The 24,286-nt window shown below is 35.4% G+C and overlaps 1 protein-coding gene across 1 annotated transcript in view; it reads right to left on the bottom strand.

The window, feature by feature from the left end:
• Positions 1 to 24,286, bottom strand: part of CADM2 (cell adhesion molecule 2) — a 183,231-nt gene that overhangs the window by 108,902 nt on the left and 50,043 nt on the right. The window contains exon 5 of the mRNA XM_064273481.1: positions 8,541 to 8,631. Coding sequence (XP_064129551.1) covers positions 8,541 to 8,631 — 91 coding nt within the window. The remainder of the gene's footprint in view (positions 1 to 8,540; positions 8,632 to 24,286) is intronic.

A 24,286-nucleotide genomic window follows, 5' to 3' on the forward strand; every position in this document is an offset into this window, starting at 1 on the left:
AGGGTTTCTGACTTGTTATTATTTAACCCCAAATAAAATAGCCACATTGATCTATCAACTTTGCCATGACTTCAAGCTGTTCTGTTTTTTTTTTCCCCTTTTGAACATGCTTTGGAAGCCACAATCCATTATCCTAGAATTTTATTTTATTTTTCCATGCTTGGAACCCTGAATTTCAGAGCTTGGGAAGATGATAACTCAGTTTCCAGAGTTGCAGTAGGAACCCAAGTATCAGTATATGTATATATATAAAGATATATATACATGCATAATTCAGACTACTGAGTCTAAAATTTGACAAATACACAGCATGGAATTCCTTGAACAAATAATAACTTATTATCAACATCCTTGTGAATATTGATTATTTTGAAATTACTTGGAGCCAGACATTTCACATATTTTTTTCATTAATTCTTATATATATACATATTTTTTTAACTAGATTTTATGTTTTAATTTTTGAGATGAAAAATATTTGGTGCGGTTAGGTGACTTGCTCAAGATGACCTGGGTCATGGACATGACAGGCTTCTTTCTACTGCACCACGTGCCCAGAGCATGACAAATAAGGCATCATACATGAAAACAAACACAGCCCTGATGATACTTAGATGTCCTTCTATCTGGCAAAAGAGATGCAAGTATTTTGTAAATCAGTATCTTTTATGTGCATGTACTTTTATATACATCTTTTAGATGTACTCATACATCTATTCCATAGGAGAGCACTGTGGCAGTCTGCTTCCCTAAAGATTACAGCCTTGGAAACCCCATGGGGCAGTTCTATGCTGTCCTATAGGGTTGCTATGCATCGGAATCGACTTGACAGCAATGGGTTTGGTTTGGTTGGTGTCTTGGTTATTTAGTACTGCCATAACAGAAATGCCACAAGTGGATGGCTTTAACAAGCAGGAATTTATTCTCTCACAGTCTAGGAATCTAGAAGTCTCAATTCAGGGTGCTAGTTCCAGGGGAAAGCTTTCTATCTCTGTCGGGTTTTGGAGAAGGCCCTTGTCATCAATCTTCCGCAGTGGGGGAGCTTCTCAGTACAGGGACCACAGGTACTGGCTCTTGTTTCTCGGTGGTATGAGGTTCCCATGTCCCTCTGCTCACGTCTCTTTTTTATATCTCAAAGGAGATTGGCTTAAGACACAGCCCAATTTTGTACACTGAGTCCGTCCTTATTAACATAACTGCCGCTAATCCCATCTCATTAACATCATAGAGACAGGATTTACAACACAAAGGAAAATCACATCGGATGACAAAATGGAGGACAATAACACAATATCCAAAATCATGGCCTAGCCAAGTTGACAGACATTTTTGGGGGACACAATTCAGTCCATGGCAGTTGGTAAGTACCTCTTTTTATGTGTTAGGTCGAATTATATGGAATTGCTGTTACTGTAGATCAATACTCTTATTTCAAAATTCAAATTTGGTCCCATTTTGGCAAGCAATATTTTACTATGGATGATAGTAACTTTCCTCTTTTAACGTTTTGTCATTTCATGTGGTTGCAATTGCATTGGGTGACAATTAGTAAAGCACCTGGGGATTTGTAAAATGGTACATGTTAGGCTGAGAAAACTGACTTGGTATAAAACTGTTTTGCCTTAATTTGCATTTCATATTTCTTAAAAGAAACCTAGATTATGCTAGGAAGAAACGTGTAATGGGTTCTTATCAGATTTCTTCTTCAATTCCTGATCATTTCCAAAGTGGATGGATAATTGTTCCTCTGAAACACCTCACTAGTTACTGTATGGTATGTGATCTGTCCTGCTAAAAAGATTAACATTTTTCTTCTTGTGTAAAATAGGGATGTTATGTGCTGTGCAATTATGCATATGAGATTTATGGCAAGGGCATAAGAAAAATTGTGGTTACCAGAAGGTAAAATAGTTAAGTACCATATAAACATTGAGCTGAATATACAGAATAATTTATCAATACATATAATTATTTTCTTTTATGGAATAAATGCCAAATACACATTTATTTGACTGAAAATATCTCACTGCTTTTTGGAAGTAAATCGACAAAGTGTTAAACATTTGCTTAAAATGAATAATGGCTTTTCAGTACAGCATGTGGGGAGCAGCCCCACACCTTTTAAGGTCATGACTCTAATGTGACATAAAGGCTTCCCCCGCTATACTATCATAAATGGAAAAATGCCACAGTCTGAGAGCTGTCTGGGAATTCAGCCAAAGAAAGAAGAGGGTTGCAAAAACTCTGGGGACTTGAAAGAAAAGTGGCTGGCATTAGCTCGGCCTTCACTTTAAACTAAAATTAAAACAATAGCCAGACATGTACAGTAATCTCTCTTTTAAGGAAAGAATAGAATGCCTCTATAGTCGTGTCAAGTGGAACAATTTGGTCCTGAACCAAGTTATGCAGCTGTTCCTCAGAAAAATGGCAAAGTCTTCCATCCAAAGCAGGCAAATAAGGCATGATTGTTCATAAACAGTCACTAGGGCCCTCAGATTTAGAAGAAGCAAAACAATATTAGCATATGGGAGGGCAGCTTAGGCACTGGAGTCTCTGTCCAAGTTGAGCCACTCTGGCAATTTGTGATCGATACAAAAGATAATGTGTTATTTTGTCTACTAACTATATTTTGTTGACTCTGCCTAATAACCACGATTGACGCTTTCTTATAGGAAATCATATGCTGGTCAAGTACTTAAAAAAATCGAGGCTTTGTCGTGGATTACAGATATTATTAGAGACAGCTACAAGATACGAAGGAATCATGCACCTATCATCCATCTTTGATACTCACACGTTCATTAAAGGTAGATCAGGTAAACAGTAGTGTTCTGGAAAGGAGTCCTTGAGGGGCACAAATGGCTAAGCGTTCAGCTACAAGTCAAAAGGTTGGCAGTTGGAACAGGCCCAGAGACACCTCAGAAAACAGGGCTGGCAATCTGCTTCCAAAAGGTCACAGCCTTAAAAACCCTAAGGAGCAGTTTTATTCCGTGCACATGGCATTGCCAGGAGTCACAACAGTGTTCAGAAGCCAAGCAGAAGCCAAGCCATAGTGCTGCTTCCCAGAGTGCCAAAATAACAAAACGGGGAACCAGGTGCAATGGCTGCAATGGAATGGAGCAAACTTTTGGCAGTGATTACCAGAGTGTCCCATTGGGTATATGTGATATCACATACTTACTTTAACTTTTGTTATTTTACAGTCTTTCTCGATTCTTTTTTAAAACTGCTTCTCTTTTATGTTTCATTTAGGAGAGAATTAACCAGTAAGGAAGGTAAACCCATGTGAAACTGTGCACAACAGATTAGTAAGTAAACACAAGTAAACTGTATGTACATTACTTATTGGGTAATCTGTCTCTGGTTTCATTTTCAAACGCCTGTTTCAAATAAATTTCTTTTGGCATCCCTCTTCCATATTTTCTGACTCATTTTCTGAAATGGGTGGCCTTCCCATTATCTTCACGTACCCACCATCTACTAACTTCCTGATTAATCCATTCCAATTTGCCTTCTGTTGTCTTCACTTTTGTGAGAATGCTTTTTTTTACAATCAGTAAGATTCCCTTCTGGAAAAATCCAAAGGTTTGTTCCAGTCTTTCCATGTTTTTTTGTCCTCTCTGACTCATCTGACACTGTCAGAGATAGAAAAAAAACTAAAGAGGGGCTAGAGGTTAGGCTGTCTTTAAAGAGGTTAACGTCTTCATCTATTGGTGAGGTGGAAACACGGTTACTTTGAAAATACAGAAGAGTTGATTTCGAGATGATTAGGAAGGATGTAAAAGAATCAATGGTCTAAAGGAAGGAAAGAATCATGTTGACTATAACTTTAATGTGAATATCCTGGTTGTCTTGGGAGAGAAAATGGTAACAAGAATCAGATAAGGATACAATTCAAAAGAATAAGTTAATATGCATTTACTGGTGGACAATACTATATAGAATACAATATTGGGATCAATAAGGATACAGACAGAATATGATTCTATTTTTATCCCTTATGGAACTTGTGAGTTAATTGTCAGAACATACTATTTTAATTAGAGGCTGGTTTATATGTCAATAAAGTCATATTAGAAATGGTCAATGTAGTATGAAGCTGACAAGTTTCAGGAGAAAGCATAAATATAGAAGAAAGTCTGGTAAAAGAAGGTGGCAACAGTAAAATACATCATGAGGCTACCTACTTTATTTCCTCAAAGCAACCAAGAGTTCAGCTTCAGTACTGAAAATTATTGCTTGTTTTTTGTGGCAAAAGTAGGGCCCATTCTAGATTTTCAAAAGTACTTTAGGCTAATACAAGAGGCAAATGAAGTATTAGACAATAGTCAAAAGAGTCTAAGCTTTGGGCAATAAGTGAACTGAATTCAAATACTGAGTTACTTAAAAACTGCATGAATCAGGGAAATTTGGTTTACATCATCGAGCTTTAATTTCCTCTTCTGTAAAACAGGGGCTCTTATTTTATTCACTGATCTGCAAAATGATGTTAATCGGGATCCTTTTGAGAAAGGTGATGTTGTCTATTTCGAAGCTTTCTGACCTTCTTACACTTAAATGAAATTCTTTTCAATCATCTTCAGTGCAAAGGATTATTAACCACATCAAACTTATTTCCAGGTGACTGAAATACAGAAACCCTATGATAAAAATAAGGTACACCTATTTAATCATATCTGAGCTGAGTGATATGGACTATTTAAATACCTAATTACACAGTCTTCACAATTTAATTATTCACATAAATGAAATGATACCTCAGATACTGTTGGCAGTGGTCATGAAATCAAACAGATCACTGATAGGCAATTGGGATGCTATTTTTGCAGAGATATAATTACTTTCAAGTGTCCTATACATCATATTTCCCACCTTCACCTCATTTAATTGCTTAAGTTGTACACATATTTCAAAAGGTAAAACAAAACAAAGGAAAGCAAAAACTTACATTTGGACAGATGTGAAGGAGAGAAGAAAGAAAAAAAAACTTGTTTGCTATGTCCTGATACTAATCATGTTCCTTCAATTCCCCATATACTGACCCTTGACATTGTTAGCAGTGAGGTAAGAGCAAAACAGAGAAGAGGAAGAGAACTAGTTGGAAAAGTATAAATGAGAGCAATAATAAGGAAGGGAAATGAGAATGGAGATGGAAGGAAAAGTTAGGAAGGATGTCTGGTGTTAGATACTATATTAGTTTTGCAGGGATGCTGTAACAAAATAGTACAAGGTAGGTGGCTTACAAGAACAAAAATTTATTGTCTTACAGTTCTGGAGGCTGGGAGTCTAAGATCAGGGTGTCGGCCACGTTGAATTCCTCTAAGATTTTGAGGGAGAACCTGTTCCATGCTCCTCTCTTCAAAGTATTCCTTAATTTGAAGTTGCAACACCACATAGCATTCTTCTTCTATCTCTGTGTATTTTTCCTCTTTATAAGGACACCAGCCATATTGGTTTAAAATCCACCTTACTCCAGTATGACCTCATATTACCCTAACTGATAATGTCTTCAACAACCTGATTTCCAAATAGGATCCCATTTATATGTACAGTGGTTAGAATTTCAAAATATCATTATGCGAGATACAATTCATTCTGTAAAAGTCCTCTCTCTGGCCCCCAAATATCATGCCCTTCCCATATGCAAAATATATTGACCCCATTTCAGCATCCCCAAAAGTCTTAAACCATTCCAACATCAACTCTAAGTCCAAAATCTCATCTAATATGTCATTTAAGTCAGGTAAGGGTACGACTTTTGGTATGTATGGTCATCCTGGGTCAAAATTCATCTCTATCTGTGTACTTAAGAAACCTAGAACACAAATTATCTGCTTCTAAAATACAATGCTGGGATAAGCATAGGGTAAACATTTCCACCCCAACAATGAAATTAGAAGGAAAAAAAGGACCACAGGTCCCAAGCATGTCCAAGACCCAGAAGGATAATTTTTAGTTGATTTCAAGGCTTAAAAATTATCCTCTCTCCTCTGGTCCTATCTATCCAGTAGCATCACCTTCTCAGGCCTACCTGGAGGAGGGTCTATCCTGGCCCACCAGCACAACAGCCCCCACTCCCTGGAATCAAGAAAGCAGCAGCCCTGCCCCTGGACCCTGCTGGAAGCCCTACTGGCCTTTGAACCACTTTTGGGATAATCTTTTCCTTTTCTTAAAAGACAATCAATATTCACAATAAAGCAGCTTCTACTACCCTTTCCTACATGTAGAATACAGGGAACTGGACAGCTTTCCTTCATGTCATTCTACTTTGTGCTCTTAGTTTAAGCTGACAGCCTTTCTGATGAAATGGTTGATTGGATACATAAATCTCATGCTTCCATGCTTAACCTCCTTAGAAAATGGCTTTAAAGCCATACTTTTTTTTGGTGTCTTCTTTATAGCACACTTTCTCAATTTTTACAATATGGATATTGTATTTTCCAAATCTTCAAGTTCTGGTTTCTTTCTCCTTAACACTTCATTCTTCCTTTCATCCTTCTCTTGTTCATGATGATACATGTATTCTTTAAGAAAGTAAAAGCTTTTTCTACAGTTCTCATCACTTCTCTCTGAGCCCTCATCGTAATTACCTTTAACGTCCATGATTCTATCATTGGTTTCTGCAAGGCAATCTAGGCTTTTACTATCAGGCACATAAAAATCTTCTAGCCTCTACCCATTACTCAATTCCAAAGTCATTTCCACATTTTAGGTATTTTGTACAGTTCCCAGTACCTAAAATATGGATTAGTTTCCTATGTCTGCCATACCAAAGTACCACAAAGTGTGTGGCTTATAAAAACAGAAATTTGTTTTTATACAGCTCTGGAGGCTAGGAGTCCAAGTTCGGGGTGTCAGCTATGTTGAAAAACTCCAAGGCTTTGAGGGAGAATCTGTTGCAGGTCCCTCTTTTGGCTTCTAGTAGTTCCGACCATTCTTTCATTTGCATTCTCAGCACCACATGACTTCCTTTTTCTCTCTCTGTGTATTTTCCCCTCTTAAAAAGGACTCCAGTCACATAGGATTAGGACCACACTCTACTCCAGTATGATCTTGTGTCTTACTCATACTCATGTCATGACAACAGACACAAAAAATCAGGAGTAAAGATGAAGATGTAATTTTGGCGAAAGCTGAGTAACATACTATTGCGGCCAAAAGCCTTTGTTGAAGCTGTACTGCTGAAAAGCGCTTGTCACATCTAGATAGCACATTGCCACAGAAAAATGTTTTCTAGAAGTAATTCAAACTTATCAGAAGGTAAGAACTGTGAAAGTGAATTGAACAGGCTATAGGTAAAGCCACTAAAAAAAGTTTGCTCCTTTTGAGATTTAAAAATGTCTTAAAATATTTTTTTTAATAGAAAACAAGGAAATAATTTATAAAAAAAATTTATAAATTTATAAAATACTCTTTAAATCAGCATGTGTGTGTGTATGTAGTATATAAGTAATAGAAGAAAGGAGAATTTTAGAATACTGAAACTATGATGAAGAAGGTGTGATTCGCTTAATGTGGTAGAGTGTAATGCTATGTAAGTTTAAAAAGTTAAAATTTCAGGCCTCTCAGCTTACAAATTCTGTAAGAAAAATTCCTCATGGGATAATATGAAACCTACATCTAAATGTTTCCAATCTCATTGGGAGCAAATTTTTAGTAAATTAACCCGGTTTGCACAGAATCCCACATAATTATACACAGATTAAAAAAAAATTTTTTTTTAATTATATACAGAGTACAATCAAATTACACTTATTAAAATTTAAGCAAAATGCAAATAAGTTGGAGGTTTTTCTTTTTAAATGAGATAACTTAGTTAAAGTTAGATCTAGAAGCTTACCATATTTAAATGACATACTGCTTTCAAATATTTTGAATACTTCGTATTTGGAGATTTATGTTTTGTATAAAAAATAGGTGTTCTATGAGGTAGCTGTAAATTAGTAGTGTTACAAAATAAAATTTTAGAGTTGAAGTATAATAATAAAACCATTTCACAATTGCAAACATTAAGCCTGTCACCCGCTTCACTCACGTTGCTTCCAAGCAGGTCACATTCACAGATTATGGCTCATGAATGCTACATAAGAAACGTAGATTTGATTTCCCTTATTGTAAAAGCGATTTCCCGTGTAACATTAATAATTGTATATATTTTGGGTATGCTTTAATATAGCCAAAGTTTTTCATGAGATAACTAAGTTCAGCAATGTGTAACTTCTATCAGGCTGATGATATAAACAGTGACTGATTAAGCCTATATGCCTTCAGGCTGAAATATCTTGCTGGGGGGAAAACAAAGGCGAGGGAAGGAGGAAATCACAGCTGGAAACCTTCCCAGAAACTTCACTAGATGACAAAGTAAAAGACCAATTTTGCACAGACACTTAATGAAGACATGGTTCAGGGGTTTTTCTGTTCTGGAGATCACTTTGCCCACCAAGAAAAGACAAAAACAGTGGATTTCTGCAGTTAAAACCTGCAATCAAAGCAGGACAGAGAAAACACTGAAAATCTTTATAGCTCATTAAATCACTTACAGTGGTTTTCCTTTGGATTCACAAGTCAAAATTAAAGATTGTCCTTCTTGTGGAAAAGGAGTGGATGGTATAATCTTAACTGATGGTGTATCTAGAAAAAACAAAAAAGAATATTAAGAAAGGTCATCAAATATATATATAAATATTTTTAATAACTGTATTCCATGCTATTTTTATTAATAATTGGATACATTTAGAAAGGATTTCTCAGGTTTGGTGAAACAGGTTACATAATTTTAAGAAGCTAGCACCCTGTTCACACACAAAAAAAAGCTAACAAAAATACCTGAACAACTTATGACTACCACTGTTGTATTATGGCTGAAATCTGAGTTAAAAGTAAAGTTGCAAAAAGTGGTTCACAGGAATATCAAGCATTTCATACAATTCTTTCTTCAACTACTTATACATGGCTACGAATACTGTTATTATGGACTGAATGCCTTTACGTGCATTTGAAAAACAAATTTCCATTGTTGCATGAATACCTGAAACTCACAATAAGAAACTCACGATGAACTCAAGATCAAGCACAAGCATTACAGAGAATCTTTCCGGAAATGCAGTAGTGCAGCGCTTAGCACATGCTACTTCCTCTAAAGTACAGGTAGCAAATCATTTGAAATGGCTATTTAGAATCTTAATAAAAGTTAAAATTTTCTTATATATGCTACAACATCATTATTCTAAAAGTATGTCCACTTAACAATAAAATCATCACTAGTAGAAGAGTATTCAAGACTAGTTTAAGACATTTATATTTATACTTTTCAGGCCATGTAATACTCTTGAATCAACACAAAGATAACGTATTTCATAGAAGAAATGGAAAATAAGGTAAAGTAAAGCAACAATGTGTTGTTATTGTTGTTCATGGCCGTAGAGTCCATTCAGACTCATGGCAACCCCATGTATGAAACTGCTCCATGGAGTTTTTAAGGCTGTGAACTTTTGGAAGCAGATCACCAGGCCTGTCTTTCGAGGAGCCTCTGGATGAATTCAAACTGCTAACTTTTCCGCTAGTAGTCGAGCACTTAGCCATTTGTGCCACCCAAGCACAAAATGTAAACATGCTAGTGTCTTTATGGGACTTTGCTAGTCCTAGCATTACATGTCACATAGTCAACATGGTACCACTTTCTTCTCTTATATCCACATTCTCTAACCAGTTGCTATTGGTTCAGTTCTGACTAATGATGACTCTATGTGTGTCAGAATAGAACTGTACAGCATTGCGTATTCAACAGCTGATTTTTCAGAAGTAGGTTGACAGTCCTTTCTTCCAAGGCACCTCTGGGTGTACTCGAACCTCTGACCTTGTGGTTAGTAATTTAAGCATTTGCACTACCCAGGGACTCCCACATTCTTTAAGATGAACAAAATATCCTCTGGACTCCAGGTAATCACAATTATTTTAACCCTTCCCTCAGTCATGACAAAAAAATTGGACTCCCTTGAGCTTACACTGGCTCTCCGACTCTGAAGCCATTAAAATAAGTACCTGTCAATTCAGTAATCTTAGTTATCTTATTTAAAAAATATATATATAATTCATATTTGTCATATATGGGACAATATATGATAATTATGATCCTGTGGAAGGCATCATACACATTTATAAACTGTTCTTTTCAAACATATTCTTTCTCAATCCTTAAACAAAAATTCATTCAAAACAATCAACAATAATATCCTGGTTATAAATAAGCATCTCATACACAATCATGGTAAATAATTGTGGTATAAAATAGCTCAGGAAAAAAATTAATTTGAAGACATATGACATATTCATTATATATTTGAACTTATACAAAAAAATTGAATAAAACATTTAAATAAGCTTTATTAACTTTTCTATTATCATCATACATTTATGGAGTCAGTTGTTAGCTGAGATAATCAAATAACTTAATCTCCAAAGCAGGACACTTTTGGACATGAAAGGGACAACGTTAGTAATTATGCAGGTTAACAGATGTGAACTAGAACGTTTCAGGGCAATCCGAAGCCTATGGTCTGTGGATCTTTGACCAAAGATTCATATAGTCCCTTGACATATTAGAAAATGAAACTTCATTCTCAAGCATAAAGGAGAGAGAAGTAATGTCAGAAAGGGTAATTTTGGGAAAGAGAGTATTTAAGTCCAACATGGTCTGTCCCCTGATGTCCTTTTGCCTTCTAACACACTCTTTCACTCTTTAGATTTCAGGCAATTAGATTTTCTATTAGGTCCATAAAGTAAGTTGTGTTCCATGTTGCTTTACACACATTCTGTCTGAAATTCTCTATTTTTGAGGGCCCTTTGCTTGTTTGACACCTCAAATATCTTTGATGAGAGTAATCAACCATTACTCTCAAAGGTGGTCGGATATCTCTACTGTATGTTCCCTGTTCACCCTTGTGTAATTTGTTAAAAATCACTGCTATATCCCCAGAATCTTGCATAGTGCTTTATACAAAGTACGTGCTTCATACACTTGTGAAGTGAATGAAGACAATAAAATTATTCATAGATCTTCTTCTCATCAGTTTGGAACACCAATACCTGAAATATTTAAATAATGCTTACTTCAAGTATTTTTGGTACCTGTTGCAAAGAAAATTAATCTTAAATATCCATGTCACAAACCTTAGATTGACTTTTACTCTCAGCTCACATTTCATTTAAATGTCTATTGCTGATTCTGTTCCTGGTACATGTTTTCTTCATTAGAGAACGTTAGGTAACAGCTTTCCATGATTATAAAAATGGCAATTTTTTTTTTCTTGATATAAGCATCACATCTGTAAATGACTTTTCTCTCATCATCTGATTTAGGCAGGGAAAGTGCTCAATTGTGAAAACAGTTAACTATTCAGCCAAATTCTGTTGATAGCTCCATGAAATGTCAATATTCCTCTTCAAATATGATATGCCAGCAATTACTAGGAAAGAAATTATTAAAATTTGCATTTTTATGGGGGGTAAATAATTATTATTTCAACCTTAATTTTTTCTCAAATAATTTTTAAATAAAACTATTTTTTTTAATAAAAGGAAGTGATTTGGCCTCTGACGAAGTTTCACTTAACAATAAAGAATCTCTGCCACTGCTATTCCTATTTTATGTCGATCAGTTCCTTTATTGTGTCCATAGGGAGTTAACCAAGCACTGTTAAGGTAAAAATATGTTGGCCAAATGTCAATGACATTCTGTAAATAATACTTTTTAATTAGTTTAGAACTCATACTTTTTCAGTTATCTCAGCCAACAAAAAGAAAAAAGACCCAAAAAAGAAAACAGCATTGTAGTCATTTAGAAAACTGACAATGTTGAGAGCCTTTAATTTCCAAGATTTCTTCAAAATTTTTATTTCAATAAGTGAAAACTCATATAAACATATTTATCTGGTATTACGTATATATATCAAAATGAATGCAGAATTTTTCAGCAATAGTACAATAGATAACAGGATAATTTGATAAAATAATCTCAAATCTATGCACATATTATGCTATAGGCAGCCCTGGCTGTGCAGCAGTTAAAGTGCTTGGCTGTTAACCAAAAGGTAGGTGGATCAAACCCACCAGCCACTCTGCAGCAGAAAGATGTGGCAGTCAGCTTCTGTAAAGATTTATATCCTTGGAAGCCTTCTGCTGCAGTTCTGCTCCATCCTATATGGCCACTATGAGTCTGAGTCATCTCGATGGCAAGGGGTTTGTTTTTGGCAGTAGATTTTCAACGTTTTTATTAGCTCGGCTATGAATACGAAAGAGAAAGTAAATACTGCATTATCCAAAATTTTCATTGCATGCCTTTGCCGAGTTATTAAAAATCATAAAAAGTTTAATTTCTATGTTTATATTTGTTATTGAGCCCTGAGTTGTGGTTTTAATTTCAAATCTCAATGGAATGGGGATATTTTTAAAACTAAAGTTTACTTAAATAGCAATTTCAAGCTTGCCGTGGTAATTATCCCTCTATTTTCCAGTCTAAGAGAGATATTATTTTAATTAGTCCAGTTCTACCTTCTTCACAAAACAGAATGACCCTTTGCTTCAGTACTTAGGGGACATGTATGAGGCTTTGTTTTTAAATTAATGATATAATGTGTTGTGTTGTGCCAATTAGCAATAGTAAGTAAAACAAAAACAAAACCGTTACCGTCAAGTCAATTTCAACTCATAGTGACCCCATAGGACAGAGTAGAACTGCCCCATAGAGTTTCCAAGGAGTGCCTGGCGGATTCGAACTGCCGACCTCTTGGTTCGAGCCGTAGCATTTAACCACTACGCCACCAGGGTTTCCAGTAAACCAAAAAGTTAGGAAAATGTATTATTATTACTGATGTTATTTAAACTTCATTTGTCCTGGATGATAAACTCACGTATTTCACAGAAAGCAACTAACGATTTCCCATGACTGCTTTAAAATATCATCGCATAAATTGACTCTAGCAACATCATATTTATTGAAAGATAGATATATACATATACGTACATACATATATATCTTATGCACATATATCATATGTATATATATATACACACATGTAAGGATGACATTGAACAGTAAATAATTAGGTTTATATTATTCCACAATACACGATGTTGTTGTAAGGTGCCATCTAGTCAGTTCTGACTCATAACCAACCTTTGTACAACCTGTGTATAATACTGCCCGGTCCTGCACCATCCTCACAATCCTTGCTGTTCTTGAGTCATTTGTTGTAGCCACTGTGTCAATCCATCTGGCTGAGGGTCTTCCTCTTTTTCACTGACCTTCTACCTTACCAAGTATAATGTACTCCTCCAGGAACTGGTCCCTCCTGATAACATGCCCAAAGTACGTGAAACAAAGTCTTGCCATCTTTGTGTCCAAGGAATACTCTGGCCGTACTTCTTCCAAGACAGACTTGTTTGTTCTTTTGGTAGTCCATGGTATATTCAATATTCTTCACCAACGCCATAATTCAAATGAATCAATTCTTCTTTGGTCTTTCTTATTCATTGTCCAGCTTGCTCATGCATATGAAGGCAATTGAAAATATCATGGCTTGGTTCAGAAGCACCTTAGTTCTTAAAGTGAAATCTTTGCTTTAACACTTTAAAGAGGTCTTTTGCACCACATTTGTCCAAGGCGATTTCTTGTTTAATTTCTTGACTGCTGCCTCCATGGGCCTTGATTGTGGATACAAGTAAAATGAAATCCTTGGCAACTTCAATATTTTCTCCATTTATCAACATGTTGTTTATAGGTCCAGTTGTAAGGATTTTTGTTTTCTTTTTGTTGAGGTGAAATCCATACTGAAGGCTGTAGTCTTTGATCTTCATCAGTAAGTGCTTCAAGTCCTCTTTGTTTTTAGCAAGCAAGGTTGTGCCATCTGCATATCACAGATTGTTAATAAGTCTTCCTCCAAACCTGATGCTGCGTTCTTCTTCATATAGTCCAACTTCTCAGATTATTTGCTTAACATGCAAATTGAATAAGTATGGTAAAAGGATACAACTCTGATGCACATCTTTCTTTATTTCAAACCATGTAGTATCCCCTTGTTCTGTTCCAATAACTGCCTCTTGGTCTATGTACAGGTTCTGCATGAGCACAATTAAGTATTCTTAATACGTGATATATCCTGTTGTATAAAACACTGCACTTAGTGAAGTCATTTTTAAAAAAAAACCATCGCTGCTTCATCCACATTTTGAGCATTGAATATCCAAGATCTTAACTTATTTTATTGTGTGTCTTCAGATCCTAACAAAATGCCCAATATGTTCTCAGACCTCTTTAAAATTTGGAGGAATAAATGAAATAATAAATGAATGGATTACTAGCTAGTACTCTCAAAATTTAAGGTAATAAGGACATTTTATGCTAACATATAAAAAATAGAGATATATTCATTCATGTGAAGGTCAAGCCTTGAAAACCCTATGGAGCAGTTCTACTCTGCACAGACGGGGTCTCCACGACTTGGAATTGACTCCAGGGCAACTAACAACAGTAACAACACACGGTCATTTTACGTTGCCGTATTTTACATTTTACTTGCTCACAAATTATTTTTCAATACTTAGGAGCATGAAACCGAATATGCAGATATTTTAACAGCGTACTATTTTCCTTTATTAGGCAATTGTAGAAACAAAATGCTATTCCTTAGAATCCTTTTTTTAAACTATAAAAATGTGAAGATAAAATTCACTTTTTTTCTTAAATATTAATTCTTTTACTTTTATTTCTCAAACTCTGTAGTTCATTTAGAAAGAAATATAATTTATCAAGAGATAGGTTAAGAGACAAAAGATTTTTTTAAACAAAATTTTAAAAGCCTTATCAACTGGGGAAGGGCACCTCACGTTCCATCTGAATGATTCAGGACTTGAATCAAAGTAAAGATATTGATCCAGTGGAATGGATTTCCTATATCCTTAACAAAGATTTTAGAAAGGAGAAAAGATCTATGGTGAAGCTAGGATTAAGCTACCTAATGGACAATCTTAAAAGCATAAGCTCTTAAAGCATTTAGTGTCAGTGGGTCAACAACGTTATACATCACTAAGGGCTTTGTCAGTGAATAAAAAGAAGTTTTAAATCAAATGCTTTGTCAATAAAAACCTTACCACTTCCCTAATCAAAGAAAATATAACAGGAATTTAAGGTTATATAAAAGTAACATTTAGCCTGTTATGGATGACGGTTAAACTGCTAAATAAGACAATCAACCATAAACTAATGTCTAATAGTAGCTTATTGTACAATCTGTACAATTCCATGTTGTCTATTATATTGTGTGAACAAAGACAATTTATAACGTGAAGAAGCAGTTGCTTGCATTGCTTATGGTATAATATGGATCTTTGGTTGAAAGGAAAATGTTACCTTAATTTTATTTTTCCATAAAAAAATTATTTCCTATGAATACTCCCAAATTGATTCATTCTTTTAACAAGGATTTATGTAGTTCTGGAAACATACAAGGCACAGTGCTCGCACCCATTCCTAGCCACTGTTTTGCTAGAACATCTAATAGTCAGGTGTTTGTTATCATAAATGATGCTACTCAGTGTTTGGCATAATCTTAGCAACAAAAGCTTATTGGAGCAGAGATGTCTTTATCTTTTTCACTGTTTTTTTCTCGGTGTCTAGAGTAACTCTTGACCTTCAATTAAATATTCGTTGAATAAATGAATGAAAGAATAATTGCTTTTTGTACTTGTTTTCTGAAACGCTATTCAGGATCACTAATGTGTAAAAGAAATTAAATTTATTTGCAACAGCTAATTTCTAATGGTAGTAAACATGGAGCAAACCTTTGGTAATGCTCACTGTTGTAAGTGCTCGGTATACACCGGCTCACTGAACTCTTTCATAAAGCTTGTAAGGAAGGTTCTATTGTTGTCCTCATTTGTACAGATAATGAAACTAAAATTCTGAGGAGTGACTCATCCAAGCAACAAAACCATATATCACCCCAGGGAGTCTGATCATTTAACTCTTGATCTTAAATTAACCACGTGTCAATAAATTTGTGGCCCCTGTTCTTTTTTAGGCTACACTAGGGATTAGTGCTTTTTGTAGTGTGTTTTTGGTCCTCTATTGTTTTCCAATGGAAACCTTGGTGGTGTAGTGGTTAAGTGCTACGGCTGCTAACCAAGAGGTCAGTAGTTCGAATCCGCCAGGCGCTCCTTAGAAACTCTATCGGGCAGTTCTACTCTGTCCTATAGGGTTGCTATGAGTCGGGATCGACTCGACGGCAGTGGGTTTGGTTTGGTTGTTTTTATTGTTTTCCAAAATCACCTCTTTCTCTATTAGCTTGAATCAGACCCAAGACAAAGATCTGCCTTGGCTCCGTGCGCTCAGCAAATTATAAAACTTTTCTGACAATGTTACTGAATTCTACACATGTTAAAACGGTCAGTCTGTCTCTCTTTTTTTCTCTCAAACCTTCCTTTCACATTTTTTCCTCTTTGACAGATGTAAATATTGTTTTAAAACCTATTTCTTTGTCTTATTTATTAGAATATATCCCTCTCATCCACAAATAACACAAAAATGTCCCACAGCAATATTTTATCAAGGAAAATTTGGAAACTTTTAAGTATTTTGCCGATGAAAAAAGTGGGAAATCTTTGCCTTGTAGCAATCTTAGAAAGGTTTCTAAACAAAATAATTTATTTAGCACCCTTACAAATATCTCTTGGTACTTATATCAATATTAAAGGAAATATGTACCAATTCACATTTGTGAAGCCACTTCACAATTTACTGTAAAATACTGGTCCTCAATTTGGGTCATTTTTGCCCCTCTCCTCCCCCTGGGACACCTGGCAACACCTGGAGACACTTTTGGTTGTTATTGGGTAAAGACCTGGGATGCTGCTAAACATTCTACAAGGCACAGGGCAGCTTTCACAACAATTATCTGACCCAAAATGTCAATAGTGCTAAAATTATTTACATTTACTCTATTCTTTTCTTTATATATCCCTTCCTCACTACAACAGACTGGGAGTCACTAGAGAAGTGTAAAAACTGCATGCATTTATACGGGATGTTTGTCTTTTCTCATATCTCTGTTTACTCCTGAAATGAAGGAAATGCTTAATACTCTGGGTGCCACCATTATGATACTTTTGAGGTGAGAGCTATAAATCAAACTCAATCCACACCTCCAGGCCCACCGCTTTGTATTAGGACCCCTGGCTTGATATACCAAGAATTAACCCAGGACCATTACAGTGGCAACGCTATCATCTACGCTTTTCTTCTAAGTCTGGCTTTTTTAATTAAAAAAAAAAAAATCCAATTTATTTTTTCTTGATTGAAATTTTGTAATACAGCTAAAACTCTTACTTTCAACTCAAATTTTCTTCTCATAATTTTCAAAACTATCAGGTATGTTTCCTTCAACAGTGCATTAAAGGCCTTTTAATTCTAGTGAAAATTTACTTTTGTGTCATTCTTGTTATTTAATAAATATTTGTGACATTCCCGTGGATTCTTTACACTCTACTACTACTATACAAGTACTATAGGTTCATAACAATAGTGTCACAAAGGAATTTAGTCTCAATAAAAATGATAAATCATACAAAGTTAATTATAAAGTTCAAAAATGTACACACCATTGCACTCAAATGAAGCACTATGGAAGTAAACTCTTGCCCTTGAGTCAATTTTGACTCATAGTGACACTTTAGGACAGAACAGAACAACTCCATAGGGCCACAAAGAGTGGCTGGTGGATTTGAACTGCCGACCTTTTGGTTAGCAGCCAAATTCTTAGCCACTGCAACACCAGGGCTCTACGGAGGTTATTAGAGGAATAGATTACGTACATTTGTCTGAAACAAAGAAGATTTCCTAGAGAAGTGGCATTTGAAATAATTCAAATACAGAGTATTGAAACTAGAAGAATTTCTCTAGAGGTAAAGAAAAGCATGGGAGTTGAGGTTAAAGGAATATGACCATATTTTCATGCAGACAAAAAATGCAGGTTGTATAGGAGGTATCTAGACATACTAAAAAGTGTGGGGTATATCATCTAAAGAAAAGTGCCGAGAGCAGCACTGCAGGTGGTTCTATTTTCAAAGCTTTGAGTATTACACTGAAGAATTTGGACACTGTGTTTGTTGTTGTTGTTGTTAGGTGCCGTCGAGTCGGTTCCAACTCACAGCGACCCTATGTACTACAGAACAAAACACTGCCCAGTCCTGCACCATCCTTACAATCATTGTTATGCTTGAGCCCATGGTTGCAGCCACTGTGTCAATCCATCTTGTTGAGGGTCTTCCTCTTTTCTGCTGACCCTGCACTCTGCCAAGCATGACGTCCTTCTCCAGGGACTGATCCCTCCTGACAACATGTCCAAAATATGTAAGACGCAGTCTCGCCATCCTTGCTTCTAAGGAGCAGTCTGGTTGTACTTCTTTCAAGACATATTTGTTTGTTCTTTTGGCAGTCCATGGTATATTCATTATTCTTTGCCAACACCACAATTCAGAGGTGTCAATCCTTCTTTGGTCTTCCTTATTCCTTGTCCAGTTTTCACATGCATATGATGTGATTGAAAATACCATGGCTTGTGTCAGGCGCACCTTAGTTTTCAAGGTGACATCTTTGCTTTTCAACACTTTAAAGAGGTCTTTTGCAGCAGATTTGCCCAATGCAATGAGCCCTTGGATTTCTTGGCTGTATTAGAGACAATAAAGACTCATCTGCAGCTTGTGAGTAGGTGAGTGTCAGGCTCCAAACCAAATTTTAGGAAGATGTATTTGGTATGAATGGATCAGAAGAGACTGGAAATAAAATGTCTCTATTATAAAACTGAGCTACAAGCAAGATCTAAAAATGTTGATAAAAAGTAAGGATAAAAAAATAAGTAAGAGATGTATGTTCATTTCTGTTTATTCTTATCAATATATTTTTACAGTTGTTGGTTGTATAAGTACATCATTTTAAGCACTATTTCTCTATAATGTATGTCATTTATTACCCTTAATAGTATTTCAGCTTAAAGTCATTCAGTTTTTCCAATATGTTTTTCCTGTTATTAGAATAACTATAAAATATTTAGGGAAGAAAAAAGTTTGTCATATAAAAAGACCTCCCGTATTAAAACTGGACATAACAACAGAAAATGCATAGTTTTGATTCAGCATTAGCAGTAGGCGAATTAGTGGTAGCTTTGGAGGGCAGAGACAAATTGAACTAGATGACAGCTTTAACACTGAACACTGACTACTTGGCAAAAGCATCAGAAAAGCCACTTGTCAAATTTCCACACCAGATAAGATATTTGACATTTCAAGACTCACTTCTTGAAGAAAAAAAAAAAAAAATCCATATTATTATCTTTTGAAGGATAAAATGAAAGCAAGAACTCAATATGTTGCTAAATATTTTTAAACTGTTTATTATGTTGATGGTATTTTAAAGAAAAAATATTGAAGGAATTATGAAATAAATGTATCATGGTGACACACTAAGAAATAGTGAACAGTGAAATGACACACTACTAAGTTGTTTTCAGCATTATACATCTGTAACGGAATGGCCTAAACATGCAATGCTTATTTAACAAACCTAAAATAGTCAGACGTGATGCAAAGGTTAAATAAAATGTGACGGAATTACATAAAACCATACACATCAGTGTGGAAGCTGGATATATAATTTCCTGTTGGTTAGCCATTTAACCAACTATCCTGTTAGTTTTTATTTTGTACATTATCTAATCTTCCAAATATCCCCTTACACACGCTTTTGGTAAATACATGAAAATCTAAAATTATCATCAGTCCTATCATCACTATAACAATGATAGTAATCAAAATGATAATCTTTAAAGTTAGAGGCATATTTTAAATATATTTAAATTGGAAAAACATCCTATCAATAAAGTAGCTGCATAGTTATAATTGATTGTCTCCATGAAATTTCTTCTTCCGAATCAGGACATTTTATTGGTAGCTTTTATTTATGGAAAGTGGAAAAAAAAAAAAAAAGGTATTGTAAGCATTGTTTTTATTTTCCTGACATTACCAACTTTAAGTTTGATTTTTACCACTCTTTGGCAAAATTACAAACAAAACAATTTTTGTAAGTCTTTCTTACCTGTCTCACAGGTGCCCAGTTTTTGTCCTCAGGTTTTTTCCATTCCTTCTTTTCACATCGTATAGGCACCACTGGAAACCCTAGTGGTGTAGTGGTTAAGTCCTATGACTGCTAACCAAAAAGTCAACAGTTTGACTCCATCTAGGTGCTCTTTGGAAACTCTATGGTGCAGTACTACTCTGTTCAATAGGGTTGCTATGAGTCAGAATCACCTTGACCGCAATTTTTTTTTTTTTTTTTTTTGGTATAGGCACCATAGAAAGTACTTAGAAAACTTCTTTGCGTTCATAAGGTGTAATAAGTTATTGTTCCCATAGTTATTTATAATAATAACAACAGAAAGACAACTACTTGTAATGCATTATTCATTCTAATGCTTACAAAAAGCTAGGAGTAGGCACATTTTCAGATGAGGATATTGAGACTTATAGAGTGTTTAACATGAGATCACATAGAGAGAGGAGTGCTTGGATTGCAATATTGCTTTACCTGACTTCGGAGCTTGAACTCCTAAAAAATGAAATACTGATTTTTAAGGCCACATTCCATTTAAAATGCTTTTTAAAAGCTTCTGTTTAGCCCCCAGAGGTTGGTAACTTTCATCAGGACACCAAACATTGTCGTCTCTACAGAAAGCTTGACCCATCCCTCCACAGGCATAGCTAAGGAAGCCCCAGGCCCCTGCATACCACCCACTGTTCACTGCCTCCTGAGCATCCTTGATTTAACCAAAAACTGCATCTCAACTTGGAAAGTTTTAGGCATCATAAAACAAATTTGAAAAGGCATTTTGTATGGAGAATTCAAATTCCTTCGGCTCTATAATTGTAACTTAAACATCTGACCGTGTTCTAAACATAGAAATAAAATTTCCCTTCCTAATTTAACTAATTTTTTTTTAACCCTTAGTACATTGTTAAAGTGAAGTAGCCTCAATTTTTGTTTTAGAGTTTCCTTCTGAAACAATTCTAATTATGTATAAGGATTAATATTTCATGTTTTTTATTCTTTATTAGTGGTCCTCCACAAGACAAAGAGAAAATTTGCTTTTAAAAATAGATTTAAACTCATTCTACCTTCCAGCTATGATATGAAAACATTTGACCCTTATCTAAATCTAAGATGTAATATGAAATTTTAACCAGCTAACCAGTTGCCTTCAAGTTGACTCTGACTCCAATTCATCGCAACCCTATGCCTGTGAGAGCGGAACTGTGCTATGCTGGATTTTCAAGGGCTGATTTTTCAGAAGTAGATTGCCAGGCCTTTCTTCCAAGATGCCTTTGGGTGGACTCATACTTACAACCTTGCAGTTAGCAGTCAACCTCATTAACTGTTTATACCGCCAGATGTAGCTAATGAAATTTTAGTGTTGTAATATTTCTTAAAAGGAGCCCTGGTGGCAGTGGTTAAGTACTAGACTGCTAACTGAAAGTTTGGTAGTTTAAACCCACCAGCCACTCCTCAAGAGAAGGACATGACAACCTGCATCCATAAAGATTATACCCTTGAAAGCCCAATGGAGTAATTTAAGTACTTGGCTGCTATCTGAATGGTTGGTGGTTGCAACCCACCCAGTGGCTTTGTGGGAGAAAGATTTGGCAATCTGCTCCTGTAAACATTGCAGCCTAGAAAACACTGTGGGGCAGTTCTAGTCTATCATGTAGGATCACTACGAATTGGAATCAACTGGACAGCACCACCTAAAAATAACAATCATCGACGATCCTTAACTATGCTAAAAGGAATAAAGTAATGAGAAAATGGAGGAATCATTAAATCACCTAGAGCTGTACTTTTTAATTATACTAACAACTAGCCACATGTGGCTACTTAATCTAAATGTAAAACAATGGAAATTAAATAAACTTTAAAAATCAGTTCCTTAGGAGTGACATTTCAAGTGTTGAATAGCCACGTGGAGCTACTGGTTGGTGTTTTGGGTCAGATAGAAAACATTTGTATCCTAGTAAAAGGTGCTATGGGACAACGGTGGTATAGAAGGATGATGCGACAGTGATATAAGTCATCGCTATTGTCCAAGCCCTGTTGGCTTTCAAGATTGGCCAGAGTTTTGCATTTTCTTTCATAGAGATATAAAATAAATCCGAAAACATATCACTGTCTTTGTAACTCTGCTCCTTTGTTATTTTAGCTTTTATGATCACAGTTGAGAAACGAGAATCTTTCCTTTTCAGCTCAGAATGGCAAGAAAAAGAAATTATCAGAGGAAGAGGTCTTAAAATTATTAGATAAATGCAGAAAGAAAATAATAGCCCTCAAGACTCTAATAATGATGGCAAAATAGAAGCCTGCAATAATGATATTGTAGATGAATTTTATCAAACTCAAGTATCAATGGGTGAACAATGTTTTTCTAAGTAAGTAAAAAGAAGGACTCTATAAAACAATATTTTGTACCCATTCAATTTTGCTACAAGGAAATATGACAAAATTCTTTCATCTTTTATGATGTCTGTGCATAGGAATATACTTTATACAGTCCATAGGCAGATAATTGCTAAAAGTAATGAACAATGAAGGTGAAGAAATAAAAATAATAATTCGATTTTTTCATTTTAATTGGTACTTATAAATTTAAAAATGAAAATGTTTTGCAATTATGGAGCAAAGGTATTTGTCCTCTTCCATAAAAGTATGAATCACCAATTTTTTTTTTTTAAGTACTGCATCCTGACAGTGCAAATGCAAGAAGAACCAGAAGCAATAATGAGGAGCGATGTATTTGAAATCTGGACTGAGTATTTACAAGATGAAAATGTTCCAGGATCATTCATGACAGTAGATGATCAGTTTTTGAATACAAAGCCTACTGTCTATTTTGGATATTTATACCACCAAACCCCAGGAAAACATGGAATAAAAGTTTGGCATTGCTAGGTTTAAACTATTTTTTAAATGTCAAAAATCTTGGTCTTCACTCTCTATTTTTGTGTACAAATTTTTCAAAAAATTACTTAAAATCTAAAAGAAAATTTCTAAAAGTCTGTTTAAATCCAGATGGCAAATGGTAATGTCAATCTTTCCTGTTTTATCAAGGGTTAACCCAATAAGATTTAATATACCCAGTAAAACCCAGCGCCGTTGAGTCGATTCCAACTCATAGCGACCCTATAGGACAGAGTAGAACTGCCCCATAGAGTTTCCGAGGAGCACCTGGCGGATTTGAACTGCCGAACCTCTGGTTAGCAGCTGTAGCACTTAACCACTACGCCACCAGATTTAATATATTAATTATTAATATGTTAATAATATTAATATACTATTTTTTTCTAATCACTCATTTTCTCTTGGAAATGTGTTTGTGTGTGTATTACAGTTTATTCACTAAATAGAACTAGAATCATTGCAAAGCACTGGGAAATTAAACGTGATAACTTTGACGAAATAAAAAGAAGTCCATATTCATCTTTTTTTAAAAAATAGTTTTTTTAAGTGGAATTAGTCACTATAGGACAAAAAAAAAAAATCCGTTGGGCCTTTTGTTTCTGGTTTCTGAAAAAAGGACAGTTTAATTAAGGGGCTCTTATCTTTTTTTTTTTTTTTAATCTTACTTTTTTTTTTATCTTAAGCCAGGCTACACATAAACACGGGTAAGTAAGTAGGGGGCTACACGGGCACCACCCCGGCAACAGCCTCAGGAAGAGGTGGAGAAGGATGCAGTCATGCAGATTCACTGATCGCATCAATCCTAACTATGCAGTAAGGCCCAGTTATGCATAGGTATCAGATCCCACTGATTAAGAGATCCTGGACCTTGGAGCTTCCTCTTTTGGGGCCTCCTGGGTTGATAAGAACATCCATGAATGGGAAAAGGTGGCTTGTCCTTAGTGACAATGGTGACCCTCTGCTGGAAACTCTCCCGGATCTTGCCTGACGTGTCTCTTTACTTGCATCCTTTCTTGTTATAATAAATGAGTAACCGTACCTTAGGTAATGGTTTCCTTGAATTTTGCCAGCCATTTCAGAAAATTAACCAACCCACAGGAGAAATGAAACTCTGACTTGGTTTGGATTGACTAATTCAAAGGAGGGTTGAACAGACAGTCATAAGGACAAAGTCCTAACTCGTGAAGACACATGTGGGTGGCTGGGTAACAGAGAAAGTCTGCACAGGCAGTC

This window comes from Loxodonta africana, chromosome 20, assembly GCF_030014295.1.
Source record: "Loxodonta africana isolate mLoxAfr1 chromosome 20, mLoxAfr1.hap2, whole genome shotgun sequence".
NCBI lineage: Eukaryota > Metazoa > Chordata > Mammalia > Proboscidea > Elephantidae > Loxodonta > Loxodonta africana.